General features: G+C 42.1%; 1 protein-coding gene across 1 annotated transcript in view; it reads left to right on the top strand.

Annotated features, from left to right (window-relative positions):
• Positions 1-2,989: 2,989 nt before the first annotated feature.
• The window catches only part of tdgf1 (teratocarcinoma-derived growth factor 1), a 74,878-nt gene continuing 55,584 nt past the window's right edge, over positions 2,990-22,283 (top strand). The window contains exon 1 of the mRNA XM_060909606.1: positions 2,990-3,027. Within this exon, the coding sequence (XP_060765589.1) occupies positions 2,990-3,027 (38 nt within the window). The remainder of the gene's footprint in view (positions 3,028-22,283) is intronic.

Below are 22,283 nucleotides of genomic sequence, written 5' to 3'. Positions count from 1 at the left end.
TGTGTGTGAATGGTTGAGAGGAGAAAACCTCTATAATAATCTAGTAGAAGGCAACGGGAAACCATTACTGTAATTCTTCCCTGGAAACTTTAATGGCTGAAGCCATCAGAGTGGACCTGCCATCAGACAGAACACTAAAGAAGAAATAGTTCCTAAATTAAATGTATCCTTGACTTGCAAGTGACGTCAAAACAAAATAGAAACCTGGATGTTGGTCATGTTGGTGGATATACAAATGCGAGGTCAAGTGACATTCCATACAAAGCATAGTCACACATGCACAACTCTCTTTTGCCGCTTTTCCACTACCAACGCGGCTGAGTTGGGCTGAGCTGTGCCGTGCTGAATTGGGCTGAGTCGAGCTGAGCCGTGCCGTGCTGAGTCGAGCTGAGTGGGGCTGTTGGAGTTGCATTTCGACTACAACCGCGCTGAACCATGCTGGCTGGAAGTGGGTGGACACATTGGGTGGAGTTAGCAAAAGTGGGTGGACGTCACGTGATGTCGTTAGGCGGCGCAAACAGTGACATCAGTGATCTTTTAAGCGGTAGTCTCACGAGCCGGATAGTAAACAATAAACATGGAGGATATGGAGTCATTAGTGTTGCTGGTCTTGGTGCTGTGGCTTGTTGTCACCGACAACGCCAACAGATACTGGCAAGAGCGTATAGATGAGGCGAGGCGCATAAGGCTCCAGAAATTCTCGTAATTCGTAATTCTTCTTCTTCCGGGTTTACGGTGTTTACAGATCCCAGCGTGCTCGCGGGGCGTGTGTGGGCATGTGAGGACACTCCTCCTCACCAATCAGTGCACAGGGGAGTGTCTCCTCACGCCCCTAGCCCCACTCGGCTCGGTTTGACTCGCTTCAGCCCCACTCCAAAACCGTGCGAGTTTTGGGTGCTAAGCAGGGCTGAAGCGAGCTGAGTCATGCTGCTCTAAGGTAGTCGAAACGCGAGCCGTGTCGGGCTGAAGTGAGCTGAAGCGAGCTGAAGTGAGCTGAAAAAGGGTAGTGGAAAAGGGCCATTTGTTTTTCAACTGCTTTAAGCGTTCTTTTAGCTATGCCATATATGGTTATAGTCATATATACATATATGGTGCTGTATATGGTTATAGTCACAACAATACTCGTAACCGTGGCACATTCTGATTTTTTAGAATTCTGTCCGTGATTCGGAAAGAGGGCGAGGAAACTCTGAGGCTTAGTACGGAGAGGAGACGAGCACAGCTGAACAACATCGGCAGGGCTTATCTAACAGAGGCTAAAACCAAAACAGCGCATTTGCAGTAATCTTTTTATCTCAGGTGAGATTCAAAAGCTTTCTTTTGATTCAAAGAACTGGAGACCAGAGGTTTCAACTGTGATACGTGGAACGTGGGGTGAATGGTGAGTGGTAATGCCAGTTTGACAGAACATGGATTGATTACCTTACTGACGAGGAAGGGTCCTACATATCTGGGAGCCAGCTTGCGGGAGATGGTTCTGAGAGGCAGATGATGCATGGAGAGCATGACTCGCTGCCCCACCCGGTATGTGGGCACCTTAGAGCGGCGTTTGTAGGCCTGCCTCTTGGATGCTAGGGTGGCGCGTAGGAGTCTTCTCCGGGCCAAAGCCCACGTCCTCCTGCAGCAGCGTATGAAGGTCTGGGCTGAGGGTATGGCAACCTCCTCCTCTTGGTTTGGGAAGAGTGGTGGTTGGTAGCCTAGGGAGCATTGGAAGGGCAAGAGACCTGTGGCAGATGAAGGCAGAGTGTTGTGAGCATATTCAACCCAAGGTAGGTACTTACTCCAAGAACCGGCATCCCTGGACGCCATGCACCTGAGTGCCACTTCCAAGTCTTAATTTGCCCATTCCGCCTGGCCGTTGGTTTGAGGGTGGAACCCTGATGAGAGACTATGGGTGGCCCCAATGAGTTTGCAGAAGGCCCTCCAGAACTGCACAGTGAATTGAGGACCCCGGTCAGAGATGATGTCAGAGGGGAGTCCGTGTATGCGGAAGATGTGAAGGATGAGTAGTTCGGCAGTTTCTTTAGCTGTGGAAAGCTTGGACAGAGGGATGAAGTGGACTGACTTAGAGAAATTGTCAATGACTGTGAGAATGCATGCGTTGCCACCTGAGTTGGGGAGTCCTGTGATGAAGTCAAGGGCAATGTGTGACCAGGGTCGATGAGAAGTCGGGACCAACTTGGAGCCATGACCCCACTGCAGCACCTGGGTTCACACAGAACAGGGAACAAACAGATGGTTACGTGGTATATTGCTAGAGTTACCAGCCCCAGGTTCCTGCTCCAGGGCCTTCTGCACTAACGTCTCTACCTCAAGTAGGACGGCCCCCACCAGACAGCATGGAGGGAGGATGGTTTCGGGCATTCTAGACTCCTCCTGCCAGGAAGAGAATATTCTGGACAGGGTGTCAGGTTTGCCATTCTTGGAGCCTGGGTGGTAGGAGAGCGTGAACCGGAATTGGGTGAAGAAGAGAGACCATCGGGCTTGATGTGAGTTGAGGTGGGGGTTGTGCTGCATTAACCGAGGCAATCCTAGAACGATGGGTACATGGGGGTCGTTCATGGCATGAAGTTGGATGGTTTCAGAGTAATTACCAGAAATCCTCAGAATGAGCGGGGCAGTGAGGTGGGTGATGGTGGTCAAGCTGGTGCCATTGAATGTCAGGACGGTGAGGGGAACGTCGAGAGCGAGTAGCGGGATTCCCAAACGCTTGGTGGTGGCAGAGCAGATCAGGCTCCTGTCCGAGGGCCTGGAGGTGGTGATGCTGGTTGTCAAGGATGATGATGACAGGGAGTAACGGTCGATCAGCAGGGGGCTGGTTTTGAGCGTTGCCCATCAGGGCCCCTCGATTCACTGGTGGGCTCGTCCTTTTAATGGGCAGGCTCGGCAGATGTGTCCCAGCTGACCACAGTAGAAGCAGGCCCCTGTGCTCCGCCAGGGCTGTTGTTCTTCAGCTGACACCTGAACCCGGTCTACCTGCATGAGTTCGATGGACGAGGCAGGAGATGGAGAGGAGGTGAAGCTGGGGTGAGTCTTCTCTCTCCTCCATTGCTGGATATGGGCATCGATATGGTTGGCGAAGTCCATGAGGCCGGAGAGGTCCGACAGCAGTTCCCACAATACCAGCTTGTCCTTAATGGCGTCAGACAAGCCATGCAGGAATGCGTCGACCTGGGTGGTCTCATTCCAACACACGATGCCACCAACATCTGGAACTCGATGGCATAGTCTGAGGTAGCCCAGGACCCCTGTCGCAGCTCCATGAGTTCTCTAGCCGCCTCCCGGCCGGACAAAGAGCAGTCAAAAGTTCACCTCATCTCATCATAGAAATCTTTTTAGTTGGAGCAGAAATGTGCTTCAGCATCCCAGACCACTGTTCCCCACTCCCTGATCTTGCTGGTGAGGAGCGTGATGGTATATGCTACTCGGGAGCGTTCTGTGGGGAAGACCAGAGGTTGCAGCTCTAGGATTAATGAGCATTGAGGCAAGAAAGATCTGCAAGTACCTGGTTCTCCATCGTAGGGTTGAGGCGCTGGGAGTCTCGGCTCGTGGAGAAAGGTGGTGGCAGGAGCTGGAGTCAGAAACGGCTGGGCAGGGGTAGGCACGGCTTGATAATGCTGTATCTGCATGGTGAGGAGGTTGAGTGAGTCGGACAAGATGGCGAGGTTCTGATTGACTTGTCATAGGTTTTGTTGATGGGTCCCAAGGAGAGTCCCTTGTTGTTGGACGGCCGTTCTCAGATGGGCAAATTCTGCTGGATCCATGCTGGCCAGAATGTACTGTTAGGGTTGCTGGAGGGGTGGTGAATTAGGACCCAAAAGCAGAACATGCACACAGACAGTAATCCAAGAAGCATAGTGGGTTTAATCCAAAAAAAGGTATGGCAAAAATGTAAACAAAACTTGATTAAGAAACAATAACGAAAATAGTCCAGGTATAAAAAGAAAATGTGAAACTTGACTTGAAAAACGAGGCAGGCAAAAACATGAAAAACACTTGAGGGAAAAACCATGAAAAACCCTCTCGAGGCAAAAAATGGCTAGAGTCTACATACGAGACATTCTGGCGCCGTCTGTGGCTGAGAACGGCGTTTAAAAAGGCAGCGGTGATGATCAGGAAGTGAATGCAGGTGAGTGCTCGCTGAACGGGGAAGCAGGCAGGATGGAATTCCCGTCTCGGATCCGGATTGGAGCTGAAGTAGAAGATCCACAAGCTCAGGAGCAGATGTCCGGGGCGGCGCGTGACAGTAGCACATTTTGATCACGTGGTTGCAAGTCATGTATTGAGGTATTTCACTCACGTGACCAAGTCATGTGATGCTGCCATTTTGGACGGCACGGCTCGAATCAGTTTGAATGCGAGGAAGGCGACAAACGAAAAACATAAAAGAAAAAGGAGCGAGATGCAGAAAACACCTTCACTATCCAGCGACGCAGGGCATTTACAGGGCGAGCAGAGGGAGAGGTATTTGCAAAAATTGAGGTTAGCAGGCTTAGAGAACGACGTTTACCTGCTTCCACCAGGATTGTTCACTGACGTACGGAAGTACACGAAGCCCTCGTCTTTACCTGACTTCGGCCCACATGATCTGTATACCTATGTCGTTAAAAACCCATCGCCATACACAGGTATTGATCTGAAAGCGTATACGAGTTTGGATGCCTACAAATATTTTGTGTCAGGCTGGGTAACATGCCTACATCAGCGGGTCGTCCCTGGAGCCGGTGGTCGCCATCTGATTACAGCTAAGGTTTGTTCACATTTTCATTTACTTTCGGTCCTCAGGATAAACAAAATGTTATTAAATGTCATTGAAATAACTTCTTAGTCTGTTGAGACATGGCCCGTTATAAATTTGCTGTTACCAGGCAATGACCAAGAACTGTATTATTAGGGTCGGTGTAGTTGTAGCAGTGTACTAGCAGCTAGCTGTTAGCACTAGCTAATGTCAACAACATAGTAGCTGGTATGTTACTGTAGCAATATTTACGTTCAGTCATTTGGATGACTGTTAAAACCTTTCAGTCTCAAGTTTTTCCTTTACTGGATTTACTAGTTTACTGAGCTAGCGCGCTCGGCCAAGCCGGGAGCCATCGCGCGCTCGCCGGCCAAGCCGGGAGCCATCGCGCGCTCGCCGGCCAAGCCGGGAGCCATCGGGCGCTCGCCGGCCAAGCCGGGAGCCATCGCGTGCTAGCTCAGTAAACTAGTAAATCCAGTAAAGGAACAACTTGAGACTGAAAGGTTTTAACAGTCATCCAAATGACTGAACGTAAATATTGCTACAGTAACATACCAGCTACTGTTGTTGACATTAGCTAGCTTGCCGTCCAAAATGGTGGACACCGGGCGTCACGTGACCCTGTGACGTCAGGTGAAATACCTCAATAGTGGCCTACTGGGGCCATAGAAGGTTAAAAAATATGGTAGCTGAAGGAGGGGTAATATTCCAAGAAACAAACAAATTTCTGAGAATAAAGTTGTATGTTTATGACACAAAACTCAGATATTCTTTGAGATTCCATCCATTATCCGTAACCGCTTATCCTGTGCAGGGTTGCGGGCAAGCTGGAGCCCATCCCAGCTGACTATGGGTGAGAGCCGGGGTACACCCTGGACATGTCGCCAGATCATCACAGGGCTGACACATAGAGACACACAACCATTCACATCCATCCATCCATCCATTATCTATAGCCACTCATCTTGTTCTACAAAGTTGCAGGCAAGCTGGAGCCGATCCCAGCTGACTACGGGCGAAAGGCGGGGTACACCCTGGACAAGTCGCCAGGTCATCACAGGGCTGACACATAGACACAGACATCCATTCACACTCACATTCACACCTACAGGCAATTTAGAACCACCAATTAACCTAACCTGCATGTCTTTGGACTGTGGGGGAAACCAGAGCTCCCGTAGGAAACCCAAGCAGACATGAGGAGAACATGCAAACTCCACACAGAAAGGCCCCCGTCAGCCACTGGGCTCAAACCCAGGACCTTCTTGCTGTGAGGCGCCAGTGTTAACCACTACACCACTGTGTCAGCAAATAGTTGTTCGCAACTAATCAACAAAATTAAATAATAAAAATAGCACCAAATTTCATTATCGACTGCATAAATAATATTTACATTTTGAATCAGTAATCAAATCCAAGAAAAGAATCGATTCATTGATTCCAGGTTTTGAAAACCGAAAAAGCTTTGCATTCCACCCAGTGAAAAACGATTCACCTCACGTCATGTACACACAACAAAATTTTACTCTTTTAGTTTTTAGTTCCTTCGTGCTTCTTATTTGATTGACATCAGCACGTGATAATATTCTCATGCTGTGACAGATTATCTGATTATGTCAGTCATGTATTGCAGTAAATGAACTGTTATTTAATTAAGCTTAGTTAACAATTCAGTTATAGCAGCGGTCAGCTGAAATGCAATGAATATTTATTAGTTAAAATTTTTTAAATAATTTACGTTTTTTAAAGAAAGATTTAATATAGGGGCAGCACGGTGGTGTACTGGTTGGCGCTGTCGCCTCACAGCAAGAAGGTCCGGGTTCGAGCCCCGTGGCCGGCGAGGGCCTTTCTGTGCGGAGTTTGCATGTTCTCCCCGTGTCCGCGTGGGTTTCCTCCGGGTGCTCCGGTTTCCCGCACAGTCCAAAGACATGCAGGTTAGGTTAACTGGTGACTCTAAATTGGCCGTAGGTGTGAATGTGAGTGTGAATGGTTGTCTGTGTCTATGTGTCAGCCCTGTGATGACCTGGCGACTTGTCCAGGGTGTACCCCGCCTTTCGCCCGTAGTCAGCTGGGATAGGCTCCAGCTTGCCTGCGACCCTGTAGAACAGGATAAAGCGGCTAGAGACAATGAGATGAGATGAGGGAATAATCAATAGATTATTGGATTATCAAAAATAATCTGTAGTTACTGCCTTTATTCGGAGCAGGGAGCTTTCTTTTAACTGTTGTTGTTGTTGTTGTTGTTGTTGAACCTATAACATATATTTTATTCAAGAGCTTACTGTTTTAGCTCACAATCACAGTAGAGACATTTTTGTAAGAAGCGGAATTGTCAATGCTTTTGCTGTTCCATAAAAACAAAACATAAATAAATTAGAATTTTGTCTTTGGAACACACTTTTTTATTTTTTACTTTGACAATCTGGACATCTACGGTATACTCAGCTGCCTAAATTTTTCCAGGATTATCTTTACTGTCCTTCAAGTTCCATTTTATGCCATCGTCAGCAGTCTTTTTTTTTTTTTGATGTTTCCTCCTCAGTTCTTGATGTACTTGAAAATTAAATGTGGCGTCTCCTGGAGGAAGCAGCTGTAAGCTTGAGTGCATTACTGAGACGGAGCTGCATGCAAAATCTCTCTGCTTTCTCTTTCCCATCAGCCATCTTCTCCTTCAATTTTTAAAATGTACCTAGAATAGGAACATTCCAGGTTGCTACATGTTAAGGATACGGGCCTGTATTTCAACATCATACCGATTTCAGCATATACAACAAGCCAAAAGAAAAGAAAACCTCTTTTATATCCAGTACACACAGATTTTTCTGTTACTTTTGCCTCTGAATTTATGAAACTGTTCAGATTAATGACAGCATTTATGTCTCTGTAATAAAATGAAACCATTTTGTTTGAATACAAGGTAACAGATACTGTACCATACTACAAGCTTTTGCTTTTTTATAGCAATTTTCAAAGTTTTGTTGTTGTTTTTTACCGTTTGCATTATTTGCACAGCAGGAAAGTGGGTTGTTTGGGTGGGTTTTTTTTTTTAACTCTGATGTTAAAATGCTTTCACCAACAAATGAATCTATTTTCTAGACATTATCCCCAAAGCACAATCTTAAAAAATATTTACTGAACCTGTCAAAAAAAGCAAATTGCACACAAAATTGTATTTTGCTGCATTAATTTTCTCCTCAATAACATGCTCTCCGTGTCCCCTTTCTGTTCATCCAGAGCAGAACATGAAAAGTTACACTTTCAATGTCTCTCAAGGTTGATGTTTTAAATTTGTGATCTCCAGAAATTTTACCGTTTCTAAGACGTTGTTGACATGGTGTTGACATGTTGATGCAACTCCACAGTCAGATCTGACCACAGGATAATAGGAATGCCAAAGCCACTGGCTATTAATAATCATTTAACAGAAAGCTGTAATAAAATTCAGCCTGCTGTGGGTGAGTAAGAAAATATTTGCTGTAGATATATCTGTGGCCCCGAAGAGAATTTTCTGATTCTGATTTTTTGATACTGAGAACAAGCCAGTAGGCATTTTGGCTCAACTTCAGATGCTGGCATCAAAAATTCAGCATGAGAGTAAGCTGACCTACTGCAAAATTCAACCATTTTAACAAGTAGGGGTGATGTAATTAGACTTGAATTTCCTCCTGTAGTAGGTTCAGACTCCTGAATTTGCTACGCATACAAATTCATGAGTGATAACCGTTTTTTAAAGTATTGTATCATCTTAATTCTTAATATTTTTTGCAGGCAGGACAACATGATGATGATGATGATGATGATGATGATGATGATAAAAGATAATTTTATTTAATAATATAAGATAATATAATAACAAAATATGATCAAAGCTTTACCTATATTTATAAAACATGTGAAATAAATCCTCTGAATCATTGTTTCCCTTTTCCACTGGTTCCTTTTTTCTTTCTACTCTTTCAAGATTTGCAGAAGCTTTGATATGTGCTGTTTTTCTTCTAGTCCACATTTGGTAAACTTCTACCACAGATGGATTTTTGTTGACTCCCCAGACCATTTATTTATGTTTACCCTTCTTTAGATGATACTGTTGATACTACAAGCCAAAAGTCTCAATTCAAAAAAAGTTTATTTTTACATGTGTGATTTCAAGTTCTGATATATTAGCTGTTAGATTTATGAACGATGAAAACTAATAAATCACAAATAAAACCAAATAACCTCCAATAAAACCCAGTGAAACCCAATGAAACTCAATAAAATCCCATAAAACTCAATGAATTTCAATTAAACCCAGTGAAACCCAATAAAACATCATAAATCAAATGAAACCCAATAGAATCCAATGAAACCCAATTATAAACCCCAAAGGAATCCCATAAAACACCATAAATCCAATGAAACTCAATATAATCCAATAAAACAGCATATAACCCCAAGAAATCCAATAAAACCCAAAAAAACCCAATACAACACCATAAAACCCCAAGAAATCCAATAAAACCCAAAGAACCCAAATAAAACATCCTAAATCCAATTAAACCCAATGGAATCCAATAAAACTCAATTAAACACCATAAATCCCAGAGAAGCCCAATAAAACCCTCCCAAAAAATCCAATAAAACCCAAAGAACCCCAATAAAACATCCTAAATCAAATTAAACCCAATGGAATCCAGTAAAACCCAATGAAACCCAGTTAAACACCATAAAAGCCAAAGAAACCCAATAAAATACTATAAACCCACTGAAACCCAATTAAACAACATAAACCCCAAAGAAACCCAGTAAAACACCATAAATCCAATGGAAGTCAATAAACTGCTATAAAACTCCAACAAATCCAATAAAACCCAATGAAGCTCAATAAAAGACCGTAAAATCCAATGAAAGCCAGTGAAGTCCCACTCGCTTTAAGTATCAATAGTATACACATATAGGTGTCCCAATTACAGTGGTGCTTGAAAGTTTGTGAACCCTTTAGAATTTTCTATATTTCTGCATAAATATGACCAAAAACATCATCAGATTTTCACACAAGTCTTAAAAGTAGATAAAGAGAACCCAGTTAAGAAAATGAGACAAAAATATTATACTTGGTCATTTATTTATTGAGGAAAATGATCCAATATTACATATCTGTGAGTGGCAAAAGTATGTGAACATCTAGGATTAGCAGTCAGGTTTTTTCAATCAATGGGATGACAATCAGGTGTGAGTGGGCACCCTGTTTTATTTAAAGAACAGGGATCTATCAAAGTCTGATCTTCACAACACATGTTTGTGGAAGTGTATCATGGCATGAACAAAAGATTTCTGAGGACCTCAGAAAAAGTGTTGTTGATGCTCATCAGGCTGGAAAAGGTTACAAAACCATCTCTAAAGAGTTTGGACTCCACCAATCCACAGTCAGACAGATTGTGTACAAATGGAGGAAATTCAAGACCATTGTTACCCTCCCCAGGAGTGCTCGACCAACAAAGATCACTCCAAGAGCAAGGTGTGTAATAGTCGGCGAGGTCACAAAGGACCCCAGGGTAACTTCTAAGCAACTGAAGGCCTCTCTCACATTGGCTAATGTTAATGTGCATGAGTCCACCATCAGGAGAACACTGAACAACAATGGTGTGCATGGCAGGGTTGCAAGGAGAAAGCCACTGCTCTCCAAAAGGACAATTGCTGCTCATCTGCAGTTTGCTAAAGATCACATGGACAAGCCAGAAGGCTATTGGAAAAATGTTTTGTGGATGGATGAGACCAAAATCAAACTTTTTGGTTTAATTGAGAAGCTTGATGTTTGGAGAAAGGAAAACACTGCATTCCAGCATAAGAACCTTATCCCATCTGTGAAACATGGTGGTGGTAGTATCATGGTTTGGGCCTGTTTTGCTGCATCTGGGCCAGGACGGCTTGCCGTCATTGATGGAACAATGAATTCTGAATTATACCAGCGAATTCTAAAGGAAAATGTCAGGACATCTGTCCATGAACTGAATCTCAAGAGAAGGTGGGTCATGCAGCAAGACAACAACCCTAAGCACACAAGTCGCTCTACCAAAGAATGGCTAAAGAAGAATAAAGTTAATGTTTTGGAATGGCCAAGTCAAAGTTCTGACCTTAATCCAATGGAAATGTTGTGGAAGGACCTGAAGCGAGCAGCTCATGTGAGGAAACCCACCAACATCCCAGAGTTGAAGCTGTTCTGTATGGAGGAACGGGCTAAAATTCCTCCAAGCCGGTGTGCAGGACTGATCAACAGTTATCAGAACCGTTTAGTTGCAGTTATTGCTGCACAAGAGGGTCACACCAGATACTGAAAGCAAAGGTTCACATACTTTTGCCACTCACAGATATGTAATATTAGATCATTTTCCTCAATAAATAAATGACCAAGTATAATATTTTTGTCTCATTTGTTTAACTGGGTTCTCTTTATCTACTTTTAGGACTTGTGTGAAAACCTGATGATGTTTTCGGTAATATTTATGCAGGAATATAGAAAATTCTAAAGGGTTCACAAACTTTCAAGCACCACTGTATGTCCAAGTGTTTTACTATTTCAGTGTGATCCTGATCAGAAATAATTTAATGGCAACTATTCCAAGCTGTGCAAGCATTATCATATGCCTGCTTAGAAACAGCTTAGCAGGGATAAGTTATAATTGTGACTACAGATTTCCAGATTTCACAAGACGGCACCCATCTAATAACGTTAAAAATGTACGAATGAATGAGTAAAATACATGTACTGTATAAGACACATATTGCATATAAGACATATGCTATATAATAAGAATGTAGTATTGTAGTAGCATGAGTTTTATGGGACAAGATGGATAAACTCACATGAAAATAGTTTTTAATAAATAAAAAAACCTCCTCACAAATGCAGCAATATTACCACACCATACATTTATTCAAAAGCCATTCGCTCAATTTTCTTGTTAGAATCCAGAACATGATTTAAATTAGAACTTTATAACGCATCACTCATAATCACTGCATACATCTTTAATAAAGCCGTGCTGGAGAATCCATGAAAGGCTTCATTTCAAAACTCGAGGTTATGTTATTGGAGCACAACTATCAATTATGAATTTTTTTTTTTTAGGGTTTAATTTTGAAAGCAAAAGGAGCACCAGCACTTCAGTTCAATAGCATTCATATGGTCCAATTAATACACTAGCTACACCTATCAACAGGTAAAAGTGGACATAGTATAAAAGATTTCTCATACTTTATGAATGCGCTGTTAGTAAAGACAAAAATAATAACTTCCAAGATGTAGTCTTTTTTAAGCAATCTAACTTACCAATGAGAATTAAACATCATTCAGTCTTTCATATAAAGACAATGCAGGAAACTTCAGAAAAAATGTACACATTTCCTGCACGGCTTTTGAAAATATTAATGGATTTCTAATGAAAATGTCATGAATGCCCAATGATAGCTGGAGATGTAGGTGAAGATTTATGGATCTTTAATGGTTTAATTTAAATATGAAAATATTCTCATTCTCAACATCCCCATTCATACGAGGCCAAAGAAACTCTCTGATAATTATTCTTACGATTTATTTATTAGTTCAGATGTTTAAATCTGTATTTTTGTCGTCGTCGTCGTAGTCATAGGAGCACATTACTTTTAAAGATTCGGGTTGAAGGTCTTCCGTGCGCTCAGCATCTCAGCACTACTTTGGATTGACGTTTTTCTCTGGGTTTATCAAAAAAGGAGGTTTCAGGATTTCCTGCACGTTGTTGGACGCATGCTGTTTAGGGCTGCTTTTGTTATGCTGTTGTATGTTTACGATTCCACTGTGATGAGAAATAATTCAGTGCTGAGCAGTTCTTCAGGCTGTGCATGCTTGATTATTGTCTTCCACTTGTACATCGATACAAACAGACTTTTGGCACATTTATTTATTTTATGTCCATTTTCCACATTGCACATGGCTGATATCTGATTAATTAGCTGATACTTGTTATTTAAAGGCAAGATTTGTCAAAATTTTGTCCAGATCAGATCTCTAACAGTTAAACGTTTGTAGCTCAATCAGATTTGAATGATTTTTACATCTTGAGCCCACTCCCCCTACCTTACCCTACCCCCTCCCCAATTCTGCCCCCAGAGCGACAATCAATTGCTAACTAGAGTTCGCATTAGCTAAGAAGTACCACGACATCAAGTTCATGCACAGACGAGTGTTCAGCTGCATGAAAGCCAAGTTATAACATGCAGCATGTTGATTTATGAGAATGGTCATGAGTACATTTGCTGTCCTGTATTTCTTTGTAATGTAAAAAAAAAAAACACACACACACAATGACATTTTTATTTGTTATGTAAAGCAGACCATTCAAACAGTTCAAATACCCGTCCAGGAGCAACACCACTAAGGCTACGTTTACATTACTTCGAATCAGCGGATCATCAGATTAATGTTCTTAAAACGATTCGCGTTTACACTAAAACCGTTAGCCGTGCACATAGCAACGCCAATACGCGGATACGCTCGGCTCCGCAGGCATCCTGCGCTCCAAATCACTCCGCCCTGAACAGCGAGTGCCCTCTGGAGGGTGCGCACTCCGGCCCTGCGCAGCTCACAGAGCGCGCGAGTGAAGTGAACAAGCTGTGATTCGGGACTGAGCCGCTGTGTGTGTGATCCCAGCGCATATCACTTACTACTTGCAAGTGGAAGGATGGCAAGCCTAAAGACAATCATAACTACACAGTGGGCAGTATTTGCATCAGTATTTGCAGTATTTTCATACTTTTATACTCTTTAATGAAAGGTGATACAAGGCGGAAGTCCGCGCCGTTTTTCAGCAGTAGCGTCACATGACCAACGCCAGCGAATCAGGAAGGTGGATGTCACAGTGACGTTGTCCAATGAGACGCCAGCTAGAGCTCAGCACAGCGTATTCGCGTATTCTGAATGTTTACACAGCACCGGAGCTGACACGATCTGGATTGAATACGTGGACGCTGGCGGATTCCCGTTTCCTGGCTTTTCCAGGGGGTTTAATGTAAACGGACAGTGCATCCGCGAAGAAAACAAGACAGATACGGTCTAATGTAAACGTAGCCTAAGGCTACATCCACACGACAACGGCAACGAGATGTTATTTAAAAATATATCGCGTCCAAATGGGCAACAATCAGTAAAATATCAGGTCCATATGGCAACGCAACGCTTGCTGAAAACGATGCAATACACATGCCACACCTCTAGGGGCGCTGTAAGACGGTCCCTTTGGAGACACGAGAACAATAGAAGAAGTAAGGACGCATGCGCATAAACTATTATGCGCGAGACTTCATATTAGCCACAAAGTCAGGAAAATCTGTTCGTAAAATTACATTATAATGACCAAATACAATGAAAAGTATTTTTCCAGTCTTACCTGTGAAAGGTAATCCCATGTGATCTCGTTTGGACGGCAAACCTGTTGGTACAGTTAAACGCAGCTAATCTTTATTCTCCGCTTTGACCTTTCCAATATGGCGGCGAGGATGACCTATGATTCTACGCGGAAGGCGGCGTCTTTAATGGTCCGGAATAAATTGAATACTACACGTTGATGTAATAATTTGTTGTTTCTCACCTGTGAAAGGTAATCCCATGTGATCTCGTTTGGACGGTAAACCTGTTGGTACAGTTAAACGCAGCTAATCTTTATTCTCCACTTTGACCTATCCAATATGGCGGCGAGGATGACGTATGATTCTACGCGGAAGGCGGCGTCTTTAATGGTCCGGAATAAATTGAATGCTACGTTGATGGATTAATTTGCTCCTCTACGCCCTTTTTGAGGAATGTATTGTCGGACTTAAACCATCATCTGAAGAGGTGAGATCGCTCCTTTTTTTCCCTATTTTTGCTGGCGGGATTGACTCTGCCCTAAGGGCTATTCTCTCTCTCTCTCTCACTTTGCACCATTACACAATAAATATTCACAGTGAAAATATTTTGTAAGCGCGTTTCATGAACCAAGTTATAGGATTTGTTGACAACTCGCATCGCAATGAGAAGATCATTGGCACTACTGGTGTTAAGAATCAGACCATTTCATAAATGAATATTTTGCTGTAGAGCTGCAGTGTTTGTACAATTGCATGTTTTTGCTTCACTCTTACTGTCACTATTCTGCTTCTTGCATTACTACTGTGAACTAACACTGAACATAATGATAATAATAATAATAATAATAATAATATCCAAGCTCGTGTTTCACTCTCACTAGTGCTCTGTAAGGCTTTTTCCTGGTGATATCCTGGTGATATTCGTTACACTTCTACCCGGCGTGAAGCACTCACAGTCATGTGGTTGTGACGTCATCGTAAACAAATCCGTTCTACTCATCCAGACGACTTCACAACAGCAACCTTGCCAGATCTTTCCACTCTGGAACCCGTTCTCAAAAAGATTGCGTTTTGGGCACCCAAAACGCTGGTGCCGTGTGGACGCCAGGCCTAAACGATAAGCAATTGTATCGGAGTCACCTGAATCCGTTGCCGTGTGGACAGGGCCTAATTCTCTGTCCATTTTCAGTGTTTAATCTGGTTTTGCTGTGTTTCTTGTTAAGATTTTTTTAATGATCTGGCTGTGCTGGGCGCTTGCTGATTACAGACTGAGATGGGGTTGGAGTAAAAGGCCTTGGGAAATGTCTATAAAATGACTAACGAGGCAAGCACACCGGGCCCTAACACAGTTTTCCAAACAGGTTTTCTGAACCACTTAATACAATTAGGCTTGATTGTATATTCTACATATTTTCCAGGTTATTTGTACAAGTAAGAAATTAAGAATTAAAAAAAAATGTGTTTCAAATCTGGGAGAAATTATCCTTCAACTGTTTGAGTTTTTGTCAGGAAATGTTTATATATAATTTATAGAAGTACTCTAATGTTAGAGCTTTGTAAAACCTATATTTAATCTTTTTTCTTTATTTTTATTAATTAAAAGATGCTTCATGTCTTAAAGTTATGATGGATGTCGTTTCTCTTTACTTAGTTAAGCAGTTCTTGATATACACTACGTTTCAAAAGTTGGGGGTCACTTTGAAATGTCCTTATTTTTGAAAGAAAAGCACTGTTCTTTTCAATGAAGATCACTTTAAACTAATCAGAAATCCACTCTATACATTGCTAATGTGGTAAATGACTATTCTAGCTAAATTCTACTAAATGTCTGGGTTTTGGTGCAATATCTACATAGGTGTATAGAGGCCCAGGGCGGCACAGTGGTGTAGTGGTTAGCGCTGTCGCCTCACAGCAAGAAGGTCCGGGTTCGAGCCCCATGGCCGGCGAGGGCCTTTCTGTGCGGAGTTTGCATGTTCTCCCCGTGTCCACGTGGGTTTCCTCTGGGTGCTCCGGTTTCCCCCACAGTCCAAAGACATGCAGGTTAGGTTAACTGGTGACTCTAAATTGACCGTAGGTGTGAGTGTGAATGGTTGTCTGTGTCTATGTGTCAGCCCTGTGATGACCTGGCGACTTGTCCAGGGTGTACCCCGCCTTTCGCCCGTAGTCAGCTGGGATAGGCTTCAGCTTGCCTGCGACCCTGTAGAACAGGATAAAGCGGCTAGAGATAATGAGATGAGATGAGATCACTCCAGTGTTCTAATGGTACAATGTGTTTGCTCATTGCTTCAGAAGGCTAATGGATGATTAGAAAACCCTTGTACAATCATGTTAGCACAGCTGAAAACAGTTGAGCTCTTTAGAGAAGCTATAAAACTGACCTTCCTTTGAGCAGATTGAGTTTCTGGAGCATCACATTTGTAGGGTTGATTAAATGCTCAAAATGGCCAGAAAAATGTCTTGACTATATTTTTCTATTCATTTTACAACTTATGGTGGTAAATAAAAGTGTGACTTTTCATGGAAAACACAAAATTGTCTGGGTGACCCCAAACTTTTGAACGGTAGTGTAATATGGATTACTACAGTTGGTGGCATGGTGGTGGTTAGCAATGGTTAGCACTGTCACCTCACAGCAAAAAGGTTCTGGGTTTGAACCTCACGGATAATAGAGGCTTTTCTCTGTGGAGTTTGCATGTTCTCCCTGTGTTACGTGGGTTTCTTCCAGGTGCTCTGGTTTCCCCCACAGTTCAAAGACATGAAGATTAGGTAAAATACCCAGCCACTGGGGTTTGCACAAGCCAGTGCATACTTAGTGTTGGTCCCAAGCCCGGATAGATTGGGGAGGATTGCGTCCCGGTGTAAAACCAATGCCAAATTAAATATGCAGATCATAATGATCAGCTGTGGCAACCCTTAACAGGAGCAGCATGAAGAAGAAGACTACACTTGTGGAATAGGGCTATTTATCCATCCATCCATCCATTATCTGTAGCCGCTTTATCCTATTCTACAGGGTCGCAGGCAAGCTGGAGCCTATCCCAGCTGACTACAGGCGAAAGGCAGGGTACACCCTGGACAAGTCACCAGGTTAAGAGCTATTTACTGTATTTTTATTATTTACTATTTACTGTTTGATCTCAAATGCATTAAGAAGGCAAGAAATTGCACTAATTACCTTTTGATGAGGCACAGCTATTAATTGAAAAGCATTCCAGGTGACTCCCTCATGAAGCTGGGTAAGATAATGTCAATAGTGTGCAAAGCATCATCAAGGTAAATGTTGGATACTTTGAAGAATCTAAAATATGAAACATATTTTGTGATTTATTTTTAAGCACTTTTTTTTAACCACATAATTCCATCCATGTTCCAGATGTTATTTCATAGTTTTGATGTCTTCAGTATTGGTCTACAGTATAGAAAACTGAAATATCAATATATAGAAAAACCTATTAATGAATAGGGATGTTCAAACTTTTGACTTGTACTGTTTATGAGTGAGTCCATCCATTTTCTGTAACCGCTTAACCCTGTGCAGGGCCGTGGAGCCGATCTCAGCTGACTATGGGCGAGAGGCAGGGTACACCCTGGACAAGTCGCCAGGTCATATGCATAGAGACTAAAGGCCTCTGCATGCTCTTGCGACAAGGCTTTCGCAGATAGCTTTTCGCAGACAGTTGTAATTTATCGTTGAGTGGGGAGTAATAGGCGTGCGTGATGTTATTCACCGCCAGAACGCAAGGGGGCGCGAAGTCGCGAAATCGCTAGGAGTAGTTGGTGGGTGTGGTTAGTGGAGTGTTTATCCTCCGGTAACTTATAATGTCTAGAACTGGAGTCGTATAGATGTACGTACTTCCTCACTTCCTCGATCAACCGCTCTTCGTGCTGCTCCATCTTCGCTCGTGTTTTTAAAAATGGCGGTCGTGAAAACAAACCAAACCAGGAAAGTAGGGAAGCGGAAGTGCGTGTACAGCAGATGTAGAGTGGACCAATCAGAGCCCTCTTGTCTGCGATGCTGTCTGCGAGGACTGGGTTGTCAGCATAAATTGGCCTTAACAACCATTCACACTCACATTCACACCTACGGTCACTTTAGAGCCACTAATTAGCCTAACCTGCATGTCTTTGGACTGTTGGGGAAACCGGAGCACCCGAAGGAAACCCACGCAGATACGAGGAGAACATGCAAACTGTGGTTGGTTGAAGAGAGCAGCTGGACTTGCTTGAAGATTCTTGAAAACGTTTCGCCTCTCATCCTAAAGGCATCCTCAGTTCTGTCTGAGTATCCAGTATTTATCCTCTCATGGATCATCATAGAATCCGAATCAGAATGCTGATGGCTGCATTGTAGGTGGCTGATAAAAGATGTCATAGACCCTTGGTAAAAGTTTCTATAGATTTCTATAGAAAAAAATCTATAAAAATTCTATGAAATTTCTAAATGAAATTTTATAGAATTTTTATAGACTTTTTGTAGAAACTTTATAGAGTTTTAATAGAAACTTTATAGAGTTTTAATAGAAACTTTATAGAGTTTTAATAGAAATTTTATAGTGTTTTAATAGAAATGTTATAGAGATTATACATAGAAATCTTATAGAATTCCTATAGAAAGTCAACAGAATTTAACGAAGTTTCTATAGAATTCTTTATAGAGTACTGTGAAAATCTCTACAGCAATTTCTATAATTTTCTATAGATTCTATAGAGATTGCTATAGTTATTGAAGTCACCTGCATAATAGATACTCAAAGACCTACCCATGAAAATACAGTGAGCAACTAAAACTGTGTCCACCACCTGAATACTGGATCGTATAACAAATAATCATAACAGTAACACGAGAGAATACCAAATTATAAAAATTGGACAGATTCATCTCCAAATTCATCTTGAGAAAAAGCTATCAAAGGCAGTTAGTGGTTGCAGTGTGTAAAAATGAATGTGAAGATGATATATGTAACTGTAAAAAAAGAATTGTACTGTATATTTCGACGTTTAACATCTACTCAAATAATGTTTCAATTAAATACAGGTATATATAAAGTTAAGGGGCATCAAATTAGAGAGGTTGAAATCACTAATGAATTGATAGCATGTAATTTATCTGATATAGCAAATAAGTATATTTACATGAAAATACAAAGAAAGACGTTTGTTTCACTTCTTCCAAATGCCATTGAGCTTGACTGAAAATTAATGTATAGCATATATCAGCGTTTATTTTGGAAGTACATTTATTAAATTATGTCTTAAACTGTAATTTACATTTGGATCAATTGAGTTGTTGATCAGAAGTGTTATTATGTGAGATAAAGTAAATGAAATAAAGAACCTTTATTTTTATTGGAGATAAGTACTAAAGTTGTTCTTTGGATGCAAGGCCTTTTGTCTCAGACTGGAATTTCTGTAGGGTCTTTAAAATCCACCAAATTGTGTTTTTATGGAAATAACCATTATGAAATTTATAAAATTCTGTTGGCCCTAATAACGTAGAGCTTCTATAGAACTCTGTATCAATTCTATAGAAATCGTTTTCTATAGACTACTATTTATATAGAATTCTGTTGAGATTCTATAGAAGCTGTTTTCTATAGAGTACAACTTCTATAGAATTTATACTATTTCTATACAACTTCTATAGAAACTATTTTCTATAGAGTATTAGTTCTATAGCGTTCTATAGAGATTGTATAGAAAGAGGGGTTTCTATAGGATTTTCTATAGAGTTTCTATAGAATTCTAAAAAACATTTTTACAAGGGGACACCCACCTCTGTTCAGTGATGGTCGTTCCAGGTTGACAAAAATGAACGATCCTCTCTGGCTAAGATGTCTGCCAGTTTTCTGGAAGTCCTCTCATACTCCCGCACCAGTCGAAGGGATCTCATCCCAAAGTGCGTAGAAACATATCTGTGACGAATCTCAGTCATCCAGGTACATAGTAATCTGTGGTTGGTTGAAGAGAGCAACTGGACTTGCTTGAAGATTCTTGAAAACGTTTTGCCTCTCATCCTAAAGGCATCCTCAGTTCCTCAGAAAATGGATGGATTCGGATACAGAAATGATTCGGATTCTATGATGATCCATGAGAGGATAAATACTGGATACTCCCTATTAGTCAGACAGAACTGAGGATGGCTTTAGGATGAGAGGCGAAACGTTTTCAAGAATCTTCAAGCAAGTCCAGTTGCTCTCTTCAACCAACCACAGATTACTACGTACCTGGATGACTGAGATTCGTCACAGATATGTAACATGCAAACTCCACACAGAAAGGCCCTCGCTGGCCGCTGGGCTCGAACCCAGAGCCTTCTTGCTGTGAGGCGACAGTACTAACCACTACACCACCGTGCTGCCATATGAATGAGTAATAATAGCAAAATAATGAAAAGTAAAATAGTCAAAATACAGAAAAATCTAAGAATTTGATTTGATTTGGTTTTTTGGATTATATTAATGAAATATTAGACTGTGAGTTCTTTTCTTGATCACAACCTGCTGAAGCTTTCTCATATCAGCTGTGCTGCACTCACTCATTGTTCCAGTGTCATTCCAAAACGCTGTGCATGTGCTTGAACTCCGTCCAAATTTGGTTTGCAGCTCCAGACAAAGCAGTGCCATGTGTTGTTTACAGCGCATGCAAACACACCCAGAGAGTGACAGAGAGAGGTGTGATATCTTGTTTTCTTTGGAGCACAGGGTTTTGTTTTGGTTTTTTTCCACCTCCCGGGATGAAATCTGGACACACAGTGTTTTACATCGTCTTGAATACAATTGGGTCCATAAGTATTTGGACAGTGCCACCATTTTCATACTTTTGCTTCTGTACACCATCACAGCGGATTTGAAATGTGCCATGAATCGACTCTTGATATGGATGCAAACGCAGCTTGAAAGGTTATTAACTCGGCACCAGCTCTGCAAAGAACATCTGAAACAGAAACAAACCGAAACCTGAGCAAGACAAACTCGAGATCATAAGCACAGAAGCGTGTGGCATTCGTTTAAAGTTCAGATTCAGTCAAATGCTGCAAAACTGATAGGACGGCGCTTCACAGTACAGCTGGATAATGACCCAAAACATACAGCAAAAGCAACCGAAAAGCTCCTTAAGGCAAAGGAATTGAATGTTCTTAAATGGCCGAGTCAGTCATCTGACTTTAACCCAAACAACAACAACCATAAACAAGCAGCAAGTGAAGTCAGCTGCAGTAAAAGCTTGGCAAAGCATCTCAAGGGAGGAAACTCAGCATTTGGTGATGTCTATGGGTTCCAGACTTCAGATGGTTATTTACTGCAAAAGTATTTGTACCCAAGTATTAAAAGTAATCCTTATACAGGGTTAGTCAAAATTATGTTAACGCTAATGGATTATTTTTCTCCTGAATCCGTAGTGCGTCGTGACCACTGCTGGCATAATTGGGCCCTACTTTTTTGACACCTGAACAGTGACGCCAGACGTCTACTTACCGATGGTGCAGCAGTACGCCATTGATGAACTTCCACTACAGATCCGATTGGTTTCTACCATTTAAGTCTCATCTCATCTCATTATCTGTAGCTGCTTTATCCTGTTCTACAGGGTCACAGGCAAGCTGGAGCCTATCCCAGCTGACTATGGGCGAAAGGCGGGGTACACCCTGGACAAGTCGCCAGGTCATCGCAGGGCTGACACATAGGCCCTGTCCACACGGCAACGGATTCAGGTGACTCCGATACAATTGCTTATCGTTTAGGCCTGGCGTCCACACGGCACCGGCGTTTTGGGTGCCCAAAACGCAATCTTTTTGAGAACGGGTTCCAGAGTGGAAAGATCTGGCAACGTTGCCATTGTGAAGTCGTCTGGATGAGTAGAACGGATTTGTTTACGATGACGTCACAACCACATGTGCTTCACGCCGGGTAGAAGTGTAACGAACTCGATGCGAGTTGTCAACAAATCCTATAACTTGGTTCATGAAACGCGCTTACAAAATATTTTCACTGTGAATATTTATTGTGTAATGGTGCAAAGTGAGAGAGAGAGAGAGAGAGAGAGAGAGAGAGAGAGAGAGAGACTCTGCCCTTAGGGCAGAGTCAATCCCGCCAGCAAAAATAGGGAAAAAAAGGAGCGATCTCACCTCTTCAGATGTTGGTTTAAGTCCGACAATACATTCCTCAAAAAGGGCGTAGAAGAGCAAATT

The sequence above is a fragment of the Neoarius graeffei genome, chromosome 25 (assembly GCF_027579695.1).
Source record: "Neoarius graeffei isolate fNeoGra1 chromosome 25, fNeoGra1.pri, whole genome shotgun sequence".
Classification (NCBI taxonomy): Eukaryota; Metazoa; Chordata; class Actinopteri; order Siluriformes; family Ariidae; genus Neoarius; species Neoarius graeffei.
Note: the sequence above shows the minus strand (reverse complement) of the source record. Positions and strands in the feature narration are given on the sequence as shown.